Here is a 14,256-nt window from a genome sequence, read left to right on the forward strand (position 1 = left end):
TCACTCTGCCACCCAAGCTGGAGTGCAGTGGTGTAATCTCGGTTCACTGCAGCTTCCGCCTCCAGGGTTCAAGCAATTTTCCGGCCTCAGCCTCCCAAATAGCTGAGATTAAAGGCACGCACCATCACACCCAGTTAATTTTTTGCATTTTTTAGTAGAGACAGGGTTTCCCCTGTTGGCCAGGCTGGTCTTGAACTCCCGACCTCAGGTGATCCACCTGCCTCGGCCTCCCAAAGTGCTGAGATTACAGGCGTGAGCGCCCGTGCTCAGCCTGTGTTGTCTCCTTTTTAAAGCTTTGTTCTGCACTAGGAAAGTATCACTGAATGGACCACAGAACAATTGGCAGCAGTATCTTAGGTGTGATTTTGCAAGTGGCTTCCTTCTCATTTAACTGTCAGGACAGCAGTGATGTTGGGGTTCAGGGTGAAAGAGACCTAGAGTTCATCTTGCCACTTTCCCCTTTTGGTAGCCACTGGGAATGTTGATAGTTGAAAATAGCATCCTTGAGTAGCTACCGAATCCTTCTCCACATGACACTCTAAGCAGCAGCTCCCAAATCCACAGGCACTCGCTTACAAGATGTTTGCCATTGTTTTCAAAGGCAGTCTTTCTCTTCTCTGCACACAACTCATTGGGGAAGCAGCCTTGTTAATGACCAGAAGCTCTTGACTCACCACATTACAAGGAGCCAGAATAAGCTGGAACAAAGTCAGCACTTCTGTGTTTCTTTCACATAGAGAATCATCAAATAGACTCACTAGGGGGGCTGTCTACCCCATCTCTGAAGTGTAGTAAGAGCAAAATGACTCTGTCCACTATAGAGGAGGCTGGACTGGAATCACTCAGTCCAAAGAAGACCGTCCACAGGCCACAAACTGCAGTGCCTACGTGGCTGCAAGGTCAGCTTAATCAGGGCCATTGTAAGGTCATCGTAGGTGGTAGTCTCAACACAGATACAACGCTAGCTTGTTCTTCATTTCCACAAAGCCATGTGCTTTTGAAACCTGTAGCCCTGTAGTTCCTTTTGACAAACACAGGTGCAGGAAAAAAAAAAAAAAAAAACTTTCTTTTTTTCACTTCTATTATAAGAAAACCAGTGCAAGTGTGATGATAATAGCAGCAGAAACTGTGCCTCAAGGTTGGAGTGACCTTGGGACAGTAGGAACGAGTAGGGATTGTGGCAGCCCAAGTACACGTGTCCTGTCTGAAAAGAGTTCTGTGTGGCCAACCCAGTGCTACAAGGTCTGTTTTGTTGTTGTTGTTGTTGTTTTTCTTCCAAGAAAAGCTGTGAATCTAGATTTTTTTGTGTAAAATGTCATTGTTAAATATTGGCAACTTACTAAAAAAAAAGTTTTTTAATCTTAAGATGGGTTGATAGAGTGTGGACTGAATAGGAACCATCTGATTCATGGGCTGCCAGTTTGCACTTTCCATGTCTTACCCTCAGGCCTCTGATCCTCACTCGACTGTCGATTATCTGTTAACTAAACTGGGAGGCTAATAGTGTTGATGTAATAAATGGAAAATACGGCCAGGCGCGGTGGCTCACGCCTGTAATCCCAGCACTTTGGGAGGCCGAGGCGGGCGGATCACAAGGTCAGGAGATTGAGACCACGGTGAAACCCCGTCTCTACTAAAAATTACAAAAAATTAGCCGGGCGCAGTTGTGGGTGCCTGTAGTCCCAGCTATTCGGGAGGCTGAGGCAGGAGAATGGCATGAACCCGGGAGGCGGAGCTTGCAGTGAGCCGAGATCGCGCCACTGCACTCCAGCCTGGGCTGGGCCACAGAGCGAGACTCCGTCTTAAAAAAAAAAAAAAAAAAAAAGGAAAATACTGTCCCTTTTGTACAGTGAAGCATAGAAGGTACTATAAGAAATGGCCTTTATTAGTGGTTCTCAAATTTTAATGTGCATGAATTTGCCGTGAACCTGAGTATAGTAGAATTGGGGTTGAATTCCTGTCATAACTTAGCTAGGATGGGGCTCCCCAAATGGTCTGGTGCTGAGTGCGTTTTGAAAAGCACTGGCTTATTGCCTCCTGTCCCAGTTCTGGTGTAATGTCCAGCCGCAGCTTGCCTTCTCATGCATTTGGCCTGTGCTGGCTCCTTGTATCTATACACGCACATGAACATAAGACCTGCAGAGAGCCCCCTGCTGTAAATAGAAGTGACGCAGAGCCCTTCTCCCCCGGCAGGAGCAATGTCCGTGATGCCAGCCGTGCACACGTTCTCTCTCTTTGCGGGACTGGCAGTCTTCATTGACTTTCTTCTGCAGATTACCTGTTTCGTGAGTCTCTTGGGGTTAGACATTAATCGTCAAGAGGTAAGTTGGTGCCAGGATTATAGTCTATTTAATTTGAGTCTAGAATCTAGAGGAAGCAGCTAGCAGGTATAACCTTTGTTCCCCTCTGTGCCCTCAGAAAAATCGGCTAGACATCTTTTGCTGTGTCAGAGGTGCTGAAGATGGAACAAGCGTCCAGGCCTCAGAGAGCTGTTTGTTTCGCTTCTTCAAAAACTCCTATTCTCCACTTCTGCTAAAGGACTGGATGAGACCAATTGTGGTATGCGCTTCTCTGTGGCTTTTCTCTTTCTCTCACTGAAACAGATGATCACACGCCTTCTAAGAAGTCAGACAGCCTGGGAAGGAGATTCTTACAGCTGTTAAATATATCTTAAAAAAAAAAAAAAGCAAAAGCAAATATGGAACAATAGATAAAATGTTTTGCCCATGAGCTTTTATCAGTCCATATAAACAAGAGTTTTCTTTAAGTTTTTTATTTTGAACTAGTTTCAGATTCACAGAAAGTTGCAAAGAAACTTTTATTTTTCCTTTAATGATGAGGAAATAGAAGCCAAGACAGGTGAAGTGGTTTGCCCCAAGTCACTAAGCCCATAAGTGGCAGAGTCAGGTTTTGCACCCGGGAACTTGGACTCTGGGTGCTGTGGTCTCACCCACTGCCCTGTATTCCCTACTAACCTGTCATTTAAGCTTTTCCATTTAAAAAAAATGCTGCTTTTTGTATATGCTTAAGATTTTATTTCTGGTTGTAAGCTTATTATACTCAGCAGTCTCTGTCTTGTGATTCATTTGTTGTTCCAGATAGCAATATTTGTGGGTGTTCTGTCATTCAGCATCGCAGTCCTGAACAAAGTAGATATTGGATTGGATCAGTTTCTTTCGATGCCAGATGTAAGATGACTTCCTTTTCTTTTTAACTTCTTTAGCTGATGATGAATACATTTTTCAAAACATGCATGTGGGTGTTTCAAGCAAGTGCCTGCTTCTAACTGCGAATGGTGACAGGGTTTCCAGGGTTAGGAGAACTGCCCAGTGCACTGCCAGTGTGGGCTGCTTGGCATTCTCACTGAGCCCCTCTGGGCACAGCTGCAGAACACGAACAACCGGTCTTATGAGGTTACTTTAGGAGGTGCTCTTCTGATTGTGGGGCTAGCAGGAGGGGCACCCTGCGGCCCTGGGGCAGGACTGGCAGTGTTAGGAATCATGAGTCCAGCTGGAGGCATCTCAGCCAGCAGCCTCCTGGCACCCTCCTGTTCTCCGTGATCCTCACCTTGCTTGGTTACTATCAGAGTACTGTCACTCTCTCCTATTCTTTGTCTTTCAGGACTCCTACGTAGTGGATTATTTCAAATCCATGAGTCAGTACCTGCATGCGGGTCCGCCTGTGTACTTTGTCCTGGAGGAAGGGCACGACTACACTTCTCCCAAGGGGCAGAACATGGTGTGCGGTGGCATGGGCTGCAACAACGATTCCCTGGTGCAGCAGATATTTAATGCGGCGCAGCTGGACAACTAGTCAGTACCGCCTCGTCTTGTACTTCAGAAGCAGTGGGGGGCTCTCAGCCAGGCCATCAGCTCAGGCCTGAAATGTCTCACTGAGAATAGACTTTCTTGGAAAAGTTGTTTTTACACAAAATGTATGTTAAATCTGGCTTTACCTTAACAAAACCTTTGAAAGGACTAATTTACCACCTAATAGTTGGAAGGTTGTTTTCATTAAGTGCTCATGTAGTTTTTCTTTTGACTGTTAGCAGCATAAAGTGTAGAAGAGGAAGTGAAGTTTTAAGAAAAGTACTGAAACTGAAGACTTCCTCCCTATGGAGCAGCTCAGTAACCCTGTCTCTCCTCTCTAGTACCCGGATAGGCTTCGCCCCCTCGTCCTGGATCGACGATTATTTCGACTGGGTGAAGCCGCAGTCATCTTGCTGTCGAGTGGACAACATCACTGACCAGTTCTGCAATGCTTCAGGTACTTTCATCTCCTTTACCAAATCTTTCCCTTTTTGCTGAAAAATTTTCAAATTATCATTTAAAAATCATTTGCATCGTGCCTCAGTTTATACCTATTTGTATATCAAAGCTGGGTCTCCCTCCCTGTGTCATCGTTCCTTTCCTCAGTCATTCATTCTGAAATTGTCACGTCATTCCTGGCTCAGGCAGCTGCCCTCGGGGCTGCAGGCTGAACAAGGGTTCCTGGCTCAGGCAGCTGCCCTCAGGGCTGAACAAGGCCCACTTCTTGGAAGTGTGGTTTCCAGATAAGGTTTCTCATCCTGTCCTGACTCCAGCGATTGCCTCTCAGGATTGGTACCTGGCCTTAGCTTCTCAGAGGAGGGCTTTTCTTTATCACTTTGCCCTATGGTTTTATAGGAGCATCGAGGTTGCCCTGGAATTTTCTTAATAAAAACATGGACGCCCTGGGCTCTGACCAGTCAAGGCCATACTTGAAGGAGGAGACCTACTTCAGGGCAAAAACGATGCAAAGTATGCCTAAGATGAAAATGGTATTTCAGATCATTAAACTATGACATTGACATATGGCTGAAGCTTTTAGATAAGGGGAAAGATTATCCCTCACTAGTAAGGAAAATAATTGGTAGTTGAGAAAGTAATGCCCCTCACTGTCAGTATTTTTAAATGTGTTACAAAAAATCTGGAGACCTATTCTTCTAACAGTCCTCCCTGCACGTCTCCACCAGTGGTTGACCCTGCCTGCGTCCGCTGCAGGCCTCTGACTCCGGAGGGCAAACAGAGGCCGCAGGGGGGAGACTTCATGAGATTCCTGCCCATGTTCCTTTCGGATAACCCCAACCCCAAGTGCGGCAAAGGGTAAGTGCTACTGCCGTTGCAGATACGCGTCCACTGCAACTTCAGTCTGCAATGGAAAACTAGGAGAGGACTGGGCTCAAACAGTTGCATGGGAACATCCTCTTCTCTGCCCCACCCTGTCCTGGTCCTTTGGTGGAAGCAGGGAAACCAAAAACACCTTTTTTTTTGTTTGTTTTGTTTTGTTTGTTTTTTTTTTTGAGACCGAGTCTCGCTCTGCCGCCCAGGCTGGAGTGCAGTGGCGCGATCTCGGCTCACTGCAAGCTCCGCCTCCCGGGTTCACGCCATTCTCCCGCCTCAGCCTCCCAAGTAGCTGAGACTACAGGCGCCCGCCACCACGCCCGGCTAGTTTTTTGTATTTTTAGTAGAGACGGGGTTTCACCGTGGTCTCGATCTCCTGACCTCGTGATCCGCCCGCCTCGGCCTCCCAAAGTGCTGGGATTACAGGCTTGAGCCACCGCGCCCGGCCCCGAAAACACCTTTTTAAGAAAATGCCTCAGGCTGGGCACGGTGGCTCACCGAGGCGGGCAGATCACGAGGTCAGGAGATCGAGACCATCCTGGCTAACACGGTGAAACCCCATCTCTACTTAAAAAATACAAAAAAACCAAACTGACGTGGTGGCGGGCGCCTGTAGTCCCAGCTACTCGGGAGGCTGAGGCAGGAGAATGGCGTGAACCCGGGAGGCGGAGCTTGCAGTGAGCAGAGATGGCACCACTGCACTCCAGCCTGGGCGACAGAGCGGACTCCGTCTCAAAAAAAAAAAAAAGAAAATGCCTCATAGTGTTCAACTGATTGTATCTTAGCATGGCATTCACATCTCATGCTCTCTCTGTGTCCTACCCCCACGTGGGCATGAGAATGAACGCAGATTCCTGTGCACATTCCGAGCGGGGGTGATGGGGAGAATGGCCTGCTGGTAATCCAGGCCTGAAGGAACTCAGCCTGTTCAGTTGTGCTGATGGCAGCTGCGGCGTCATCTTCGCTTTGGTAACGTTATCCCATATTAAGGTTGCGATTCTTTTAGTCCTGTCATGGTCCTTGCCAGCCCATCCGTGTATGGGGTTATGTGCTATCTCACTCCCCCATCCAGCCAGGCATTCAGTTACCCATGGAAGCCAGATATATGGCCCAGAAGTCTCTGGGATTTGGAAGCTTTGGGAAGCAGAAGATGAGTATCCCCATGTATGTTAGGTAAACCCTGAACTTAGGTTTTTCATAAGAACATACATCTGACCAGAGTCACATCAGCGAATCATCGCTATCATGCATGTGCATTGAGACCTATTCTAGGTACCATGGGATGACTCCCCCTAGAAGTAAAGTAGAAATGAATCTTGCATATTGATTTACTCACTGACTGATGCTTTGGCCTACATAAAATAAGCTGAAGTAGATTCCATTTTTCTGAAGGCAGTAGCCAGCGTTCCTGGGGAGCCTCCAGGGTGCCAGCGTCATGCTGGCCACTCCCTGACATTATTCCATTTATCACCACACAGCCTTGCATAGGTGGTGGTATACCCATTTACAGAAGAGGAGACGGGCTCAGAGGAGGTCATTTTGCTCAGGGTTACATGACCAGTAAGTGGCAGGGCCAAAGTTGTTCCCGGGCCCTTGCCCTTTCCTGCCTGCTGTTATGCAACAGGACTGAGTAAACTGTACGTTTGATTATACCTGAAACCAGGTGGAGAAACAGCAGCTATGTACCGAAGAACCCAGAGCAATCAAGAAAGCCCATCTGGCTGGGCACAGTAGCTTACGCCTGTAATCCCAGCATTTTGGGAGGCTGAGGCGGGCGGATCACCTGAGGTCAGGAGTTCAAGACTAGCCTGGCCGACATGGCAAAACCCTGTCTCTACCAAAAAAAATACAAAATTAGTTGGGCATGGTGGCAGGTGCCTGTAATCCCAGCTATTCGGGAGGCTGAGGCAGGGAGAATTGTTTGAACCGGAAGGCGGAGGTTGCAGTGAGCCGAGATTATGCCACTGTAATCCAGCCTGGGCTACAGAGCAAGACTCTGTCTCAAAAAAAAAAAAAAAAAAAAGCCAGTCTGAGCGAGAACAAGCTAAACCTTTGGTATTCCCTTATTCAGGGGCCTTCCTCATCCCTGTAATGTACGGCTGGGTCTGACCTCAGCCCAGGGTCAGGTGATTCTGCTTAGCCTCCAGTACTCAGATTGTGCTGATACTTTGCAAGAGCTGGACTCTGACACCCAGGATGCTTTCCTCAGGGGGCATGCTGCCTACAGCTCCGCAGTTAACATCCTCGGCAATGGCACCAGGGTCGGAGCCACGTACTTCATGACCTACCACACTGTGCTGCAGACCTCTGCTGACTTTATTGATGCTCTGAAGAAAGCCCGACTTATAGCCAGTAATGTCACCGAAACCATGGGCATTAATGGCAGTGCCTACCGGGTATTTCCCTACAGGTAAAGCCTGACCTTTTTCAGTGGGGTTTGCCCAGCAAAGGGCCTACACTGGGCGGGAATGGGGAGGGTTCCCTTGGCAAGATGCTGATTTTCAGGTTGGGTTCTGGCCCCCACTCCGTTCCGAGCACAGGGCAATATATCAAAGGAAATGGGTGCTGGGCAAGGGGCTTCAGAATCTAAAGCCTCTCTGAAGGCCTGAGGGCCAGAGACACAGAACTTGATCTCTGCGCTACCACACGGCTGCAAGAGACACACACTGGAAAATGGCTCAAGGCAAGGGGGCGCTTGGAGAGCAGGTGGCTTAGAGCGGGGCCAGGCCCACATCCTTGGCCAGCAATGGACCAGAATCCCCAACTGCTGGTTATTTGGGATGTTGCCTGTTTGTAGACTTTTTATATTGTTAGGGTTTTTTTTTCCCCAGCAAGAAAAGTATTATGTATGACATGGTGAATTTGAAAACTGTAGAAAGGTAGGAGAAACAAGTGATTTATTTTTCCTGCCTGCCCATGATCTCGCTTAAAGCAAGAAGGCCTGGATTTGTTTGGAAGAAGTTAAGAGCCGATTAGCTCCACAAGAAAATAAATGAAAGCATTTTTTCCTCAGGCCTTGCACGGACCCCGCTGAGCCTGAGGTAGTGTCTCAGGATAGATCAGGATTCGTTTTTGTTTTTTTTTTGTCCCCCAGAATGCTGTGGAATGTTCTCTGTAAATGTCTATAAAATAGCATAGATTGGGCTTATAAACAAAAACTTTATCAAAAATACACATTTTACATGACTGCTGGGCCCTTCTCTGGGCGGTCAGCGGCCACGAGAGGGCGAGTGAGTCGCTCTCGATGAGTCTTGTAGGCAGCCAGCAAGGTTTTCTGCAGGGATGTTTCCTGAGGGAGTCTGACCGCCTGGCAGTTGTGACAGATGAACATGCAGTGTTGGGAGTGAGAGCGAGCTTTAACGAGGCCTCCCCCTCCTCTCCAGTGTGTTTTATGTCTTCTACGAACAGTACCTGACCATCATTGACGACACTATCTTCAACCTCGGTGTGTCCCTGGGCGCGATATTTCTGGTGACCATGGTCCTCCTGGGCTGTGAGCTGTGGTCTGCAGTCATCATGTGCACCACCATCGCCATGGTCTTGGTCAACATGTTTGGAGTTATGTGGCTCTGGGGCATCAGTCTGAACGCCGTGTCCTTGGTCAACCTGGTGATGGTGAGTCCTCGTCCACTCTCAGTTTGTCCCTAGCTCCTGTTTCACTTAGGGGAATTGCTGTCTTGGATTCCAAGTAAACCCTAAGATGGAAGAAGATACCAAGTCTGGCGCTCGCTCTTGGCGCACATGGAGAGGCAGGATGAGTGCTGGATGAGTGCTGGATGGTGGTGGGACAGGGCGTAGAGGGAGCGAGCATTGAGTTGAACATCTGGGAGCATAAGCACATTACAGGGAATTCTGTTCAGTTTTTTCTCTTGTCCCATTCCTTGCGGCTATACTAGTATACCTGATGGTGCCTCTGACCATGGAAATGTGATTTCCTGGCCTAGTTCCGGCCTATTCCGCCTGTAATTTGTTGTTCTTTAGAGATTGCACAAGCCCGTAGCCTAATGACAGCAGCGTGTTCACTTTTTGCTTAGAAAATTGCAGCCCGCCCCAGGAGCTCTCTGACCAGTGCCTTCTGCCTCCCATGTGGTTGTCAGGTGCTTTTCATCATTAAAGATGAGAGCACTGGAGAATATATTCATGGAAAATAGAACAGGGTATCTGTACTCTCAGATGTGAACCCTGCTTCAGATAGGGGAGCAGCGAGGTCCAAGAAAAGAAGTTGTGACAATGCGCCAGCTCGGTGCAGGTGGGGTGACCTTAAGGCGTTCCAGCAGTTTCTTCTGATCAAAACAAACATGCCACAGAAAACCAGGCTTTTGGCTGTGTGTAGAGAGGGCCCCAGAAAGTTCCTGGTACAGTCTAGATTGGTGTGATGGAGGCCTTATAAGTCCAATGGGATGCTTGGCCTCCTCTAGCACCCAGGGTGCCCTGGTAATTAGCCCCCATCCTGGGAACAGGGTGACTGCCTAGGGTCTTCAACAGGAAGAGAGCCATCATCCTAAACGCAGTGCTTTATTTCAGAGCTGTGGCATCTCCGTGGAGTTCTGCAGCCACATAACCAGAGCGTTCACGGTGAGCACGAAAGGCAGCCGTGTGGAGCGTGCAGAAGAGGCACTCGCCCACATGGGCAGCTCCGTGAGTACCCTGAGCAGGGCCACGCCAGCAGAGTTGCACCCTGAAGTGTCCTGCTTAGTGACTGAAGAGTCTGGATCCTGTACTTAGAAAGCAGCTCCTAAGGATTGCAAGCTTTCAGGCAATTCATGAATTAGCTGCCACATCATGAACAGAACAGATGTTCTGTAGCACTGTACCTGTCGGTGCGGCTCCTTTTTAGGTGGCAGTGTGCTGAAGCAGGAAAATAACAGAAAAGTTAAACGTGAGACAGCTGCCAGTCTTTTCCATTTAAAATGCAGGCAGGGGAGCCCGGGCCAGAACCCAGCGTGTGATGTGCGGTTGGTGCCTGGAGAGTCGTCTTGGTTCAACTCTACACCCTGGCTTAGCCTCTTTACCACTGTAGAAAATACTTGGTAAAGAGTAAAACTAAAACTTTGTTTCGTAACACTTTTAAATATTTTTCACTTGAGAACATATTCAATTTAGAGACACAATGCGGCGTCTATGCAGAATACACAGCTTTTACCTTGGTCATACCTCTCCCCCGGGATCATAAGGCAGCAGACAAAATAGTGTTAGGTAGTAGATGATGCTACCTGGGTTCAGTTTCCATTGCTTTGGACCTTGAATATTAAGAAATCCTCTTAAGGGCTGGGCACGGTGGCGCATGCCTACGTAATCCCAGCACTTTGGGAGGCCAGCACGGGCAGACCACTTGAGGCCAGGGGTTCGAGACCAGGCTGGCCAACATGGTGAAACCCCATCTCTATTAAAACTACAAAAATTAGCCAGGCATGGTGGCGCACACCTATAATCCCAGCTACTCGGGAGGCTGAGGCAGAAGAATCACTTGAACCTGGGGGAAATCCTTGTAAGGAAGTGTTTCCATTACAGGTTGGTAAAAGTGGTGTCTAACACAGTATCTCTTCTTTTAGGTATTCAGTGGAATCACGCTTACAAAATTTGGAGGGATTGTGGTGTTGGCTTTTGCCAAATCTCAAATTTTCCAGATATTCTACTTCAGGATGTATTTGGCTATGGTCTTACTGGGCGCCACTCACGGATTAATATTTCTCCCTGTCTTACTCAGTTACATAGGTAAGAGTTCTTGTCTTAAAAGGGTGGCGTAAGAGGAAGCACATTACTGAAAGGGGATTCTGTCCTGAGGCATTCTTTTCAAGTATTTGAACTCATACTAATGGTCATTTGATAAATGATACTGAGTAAAAAAAAATTCTTCTAAGAGAAAAAACCCATCCAGGGGCTTCATGATGGTGCAGACTACTTCACTAGTAAGTTGCTGATGTTTTTTCTGGAGGCCTGGAGCCAGCCCTTGAATGGATCTGAGTGTCAGCAGGTGGGGCAGCTCCTCCCTGCCGCTGAGATGGAGGAGTCCGTCCTGCAGCCAGCTCTCACACCAGCAGCGCTGCAGAGCAGCTTTTTATGTCCCTCACGGATTTCCCGTTCTCAGCAAAGTGCTGCCTCTGTTCATCTCGAGACTATTCTTGATCCTTTTACTTCTATGGCCACTTCACCTTGCACAAAAATGACCCACGGTTGAAAGGACAGTACTGATTTGCTTGACTTAAAGCTTTGTCACTAAATTGGAGCACTGAAGTAAAAGATTAAGAAAATGAGGGGCTTTTTATCATCTCCGGGCAATAGAAAGTAGTTCTATTACAATCTAATACACTAGCTCCTTTTCTTTAAGACAAAAAAAAAAAAGAGAGAGATGAGCACTTTGGAAGGCTGAGAGGGGAGAATCGTTTGAGACCAGCCTAGGCAACATAGTGAGGCCTCCATCTCTACAAAAATACAATTGGCCAGGTGAAGTGGTGTGCGTCTGCAGTCCCACCTGCTTGTTAGGCGAAGGCAGGAAGCTTGCTTGAGCCCAGAAGGATGCGTTCAGGACGCAGCGAGTCGTGTTCATACCACTGCACTCCAGCCTGAGGAAGAAAGCAAAGAGCCCCTCTCCAAATGAGAGAGAGATGTGGTCTCACTCTGTTGTCCAGGCTGGTCTCAAGCAGTTCTCCTGCCTCAGTCTCCCAAAGTGGAATTACAGGCGTGAGCCACTATGCCCAGCCAACCAGTTCCCTTTCTCCTGCAGAAATAAGAAAAATTATTTTTCCCTCTCACAGGGCCATCAGTAAATAAAGCCAAAAGCTGTGCCGCTGAAGAGCGATACAAAGGGACAGAGCGCGAACGGCTTCTAAATTTCTAGCCCTCTCGCAGGGCATCCTGACTGAACTGTGTCTAAGGGTCGGTCGGTTTACCACTGGACGGGTGCTGCATCGGCCAGGCCAAGTTGAACACCGGGTGGTGCCAACCATCAGGCTGATTGGCAGCAGCTTTGAACCCAGTGCCCGTGAACTCAGGAATGCACAGTTGACTTGGGAAGCAGTATTACTAAATCTGGAGGCAGCCACAGGACACTAAACCTCTCCCAGCTTCTTCAGGAAAGAAACTTCATTCTTTAGCAAGCAGGAGGTGACACGAGATGGCTGTGAATGTGATCCACTCCCTGACACTCTGGAAAGGCCAATCAATGCACTGTCTCTCCTTTTAGGAGTAAGCCATCCCACAAGTTCTGTACCACAGTTGTACTGATATTTGAGGTTGTAGATACACTTTATAACATTTTATAGTTTAAAGAGCTTTATTAATGCAATAAATTAACTTTGTACACATTTTTATATAAAAAAAAAAAACAGCAAGTGATTTCAGAATGTTGTAGGCCTCATTAGAGCTTGGTCTCCAAAAATCTGTTTGAAAAAAGCAACATGTTCTTCACAGTGTTCCCCTAGAAAGGAAGAGATTTAATCGCCAGTTAGCTGTGGCATGAAATGAGGGACAAAGCAAGCATCTCGTAGGTGTGTCTACTGGGTTTTAACTTATTTTTCTTTAATAAAATACATTGTTTTCCTAAGTAACTTTTGGGGTTGCCCTATCTGCTTTGAGAGACAAGTAGAAAAGCTAAATGGAAGAGATTCCATCCTGTCCTTAGGGTAACTAAATGCCATCTTACATTGGGCTAGAAAGAGTTAGACCTACATGTTTCATGAGAGTCCTGATCCTTCCCTATCCTAAAGATGTCTTCGGTTGTATAACTATTTGGAGATGAGAATGATCAACCAGGGCCAGGTGCAGTGGCTCATGCCTGTAATCCCAGCACTTTGGAAGGCCGAGGCAAGTGGATCACGAGGTCAGGAGTTCGAGACCAGCCTGGACAATATAGTAAAACCCCATCTCTACTAAAAATACAAAAATTAGCCGGGTGTGGTGGCGCACACCTGTAGTCCCAGCTACTCAGGAGGCTGAGGCAGAAGAATCGCTTGAACCTGGCGGAGGTTGCAGTGAACCGATATTGCACCACTGCACTCCAGCCTAGGCAACAGAGTGAGACTCCGTCTCAACGAAAACAATAAATGAGAATGATCAACCAATGTATACTTCATAAAACTGAAACTTTAACAAGCCCCAGGCCCTTTAAAATACTTAGCCACCATTTGCCATCTTATTCCTGGCTTCAAGAGATATTCCAAGATCTGCTATAAGAGATGGGCTGTGCCTAATAGGTCCCAAATGTGTCTTGACTCAAAACACACCTTCCTTGGTGAGTTCCAGAGCATAACTCAGATTCTATCAGCATACTGAATTCACTCTGCTACAAATAATGGGCCGAGGGCTAGGTGGGCTGTTACCAAATTGTGTTGTTTACAAAAACGCTAACCCAAGAGTCCTTGCCCACCAGCTGCCAGTGCCCTCTGCTACTCTTTGAGGCTATGGTTACCCCAAGTCTTTGCATTCTCACCTGGTGTGAAATTGGGGCTCCCTCGCAAACGCTGGTTTCGCTGTTCAAAAAACCGGAATATTGTATAGAAAAGCATGTTGTCTTCAGTCTGCTTTGCAGCATCTAAAAATTTTCGTGCAGAAATGTTGTCATGGCCACCAATGCCCCGGATAAACCTTAAGGCAGCTAACACTTGGTGTTTGGAAAGAAGAACTTCTACTATTTCATCATTTGCTGTTGAAAGTCGCTAGGAATAAGGAAGAGAAGTCCAGGTCAGTGCAAACAACAGGAACACAGTTAGTTTCCATAGTCCAAAACCTCACACATCAGACTTACCTTCAGCATGTCCAGAGATAGCTGATGAGCAGGCGGATAGAAACTCTCTAGGGACAACAGCAGACAAGCCTGAAAGGCATTTTTAGACCTGCTTCAGTTGGAAGGTTAACAGTTAAAATTTTCTGTTTTTAACCACAATGTAAGTAGCAATCTGGCAATGCATACCAAAGGTTTGGAGTCGCTGAGGACGTGGTACTGCAGGAACTGATGCAGCATATAAAAGAGGTTGTGCTGGACAAGGGTTTTGATAACAAGTTCATGTAGGTAATGCTGAGGACAAAAGTAAAAAGTAAAAGAACACTTCCAAATCATTCAGCTACAACAGACTAGAGGCTCCCCGAGGACTGGCTATTCCAACCAACATGGCCAAAG

At 47.3% G+C, this 14,256-nt stretch overlaps 2 protein-coding genes across 10 annotated transcripts in view; one reads left to right on the forward strand and one right to left on the reverse strand.

Annotated features, from left to right (window-relative positions):
* The window catches only part of NPC1 (NPC intracellular cholesterol transporter 1), a 54,851-nt gene extending 42,167 nt beyond the window's left edge, over positions 1-12,684 (forward strand). For both annotated transcript variants that reach the window (XM_050767994.1, XM_050767995.1), the window contains exons 15-25: positions 2,194-2,321; positions 2,419-2,559; positions 3,099-3,188; positions 3,622-3,812; positions 4,151-4,266; positions 4,994-5,123; positions 7,351-7,551; positions 8,525-8,756; positions 9,666-9,779; positions 10,694-10,856; positions 11,897-12,684. In XM_050767994.1, the coding sequence (XP_050623951.1) occupies positions 2,194-2,321; positions 2,419-2,559; positions 3,099-3,188; positions 3,622-3,812; positions 4,151-4,266; positions 4,994-5,123; positions 7,351-7,551; positions 8,525-8,756; positions 9,666-9,779; positions 10,694-10,856; positions 11,897-11,979 (1,589 nt within the window). In that variant the 3' untranslated portion in view covers positions 11,980-12,684. The remainder of the gene's footprint in view (positions 1-2,193; positions 2,322-2,418; positions 2,560-3,098; positions 3,189-3,621; positions 3,813-4,150; positions 4,267-4,993; positions 5,124-7,350; positions 7,552-8,524; positions 8,757-9,665; positions 9,780-10,693; positions 10,857-11,896) is intronic.
* Positions 12,396-14,256, reverse strand: part of RMC1 (regulator of MON1-CCZ1) — a 28,596-nt gene continuing 26,735 nt past the window's right edge. For 6 of the 8 annotated variants that reach the window (XM_050768000.1, XM_050767997.1, XM_050767996.1 and 3 more), the window contains 4 exons: positions 14,050-14,154; positions 13,885-13,953; positions 13,570-13,795; positions 12,396-12,558 (listed from right to left, as the gene is read on the reverse strand). In XM_050768000.1, the coding sequence (XP_050623957.1) occupies positions 12,479-12,558; positions 13,570-13,795; positions 13,885-13,953; positions 14,050-14,154 (480 nt within the window). In that variant the 3' untranslated portion in view covers positions 12,396-12,478. Of the gene's footprint in view, positions 12,559-13,569; positions 13,796-13,884; positions 13,973-14,049; positions 14,155-14,256 lie in introns of those variants that run through there. The other 2 variants (XM_050768004.1, XM_050767999.1) reach the window with 2 other exon arrangements.

This window comes from Macaca thibetana, chromosome 18 (genome assembly GCF_024542745.1).
Source record: "Macaca thibetana thibetana isolate TM-01 chromosome 18, ASM2454274v1, whole genome shotgun sequence".
NCBI classification, from domain to species: Eukaryota; Metazoa; Chordata; class Mammalia; order Primates; family Cercopithecidae; genus Macaca; species Macaca thibetana.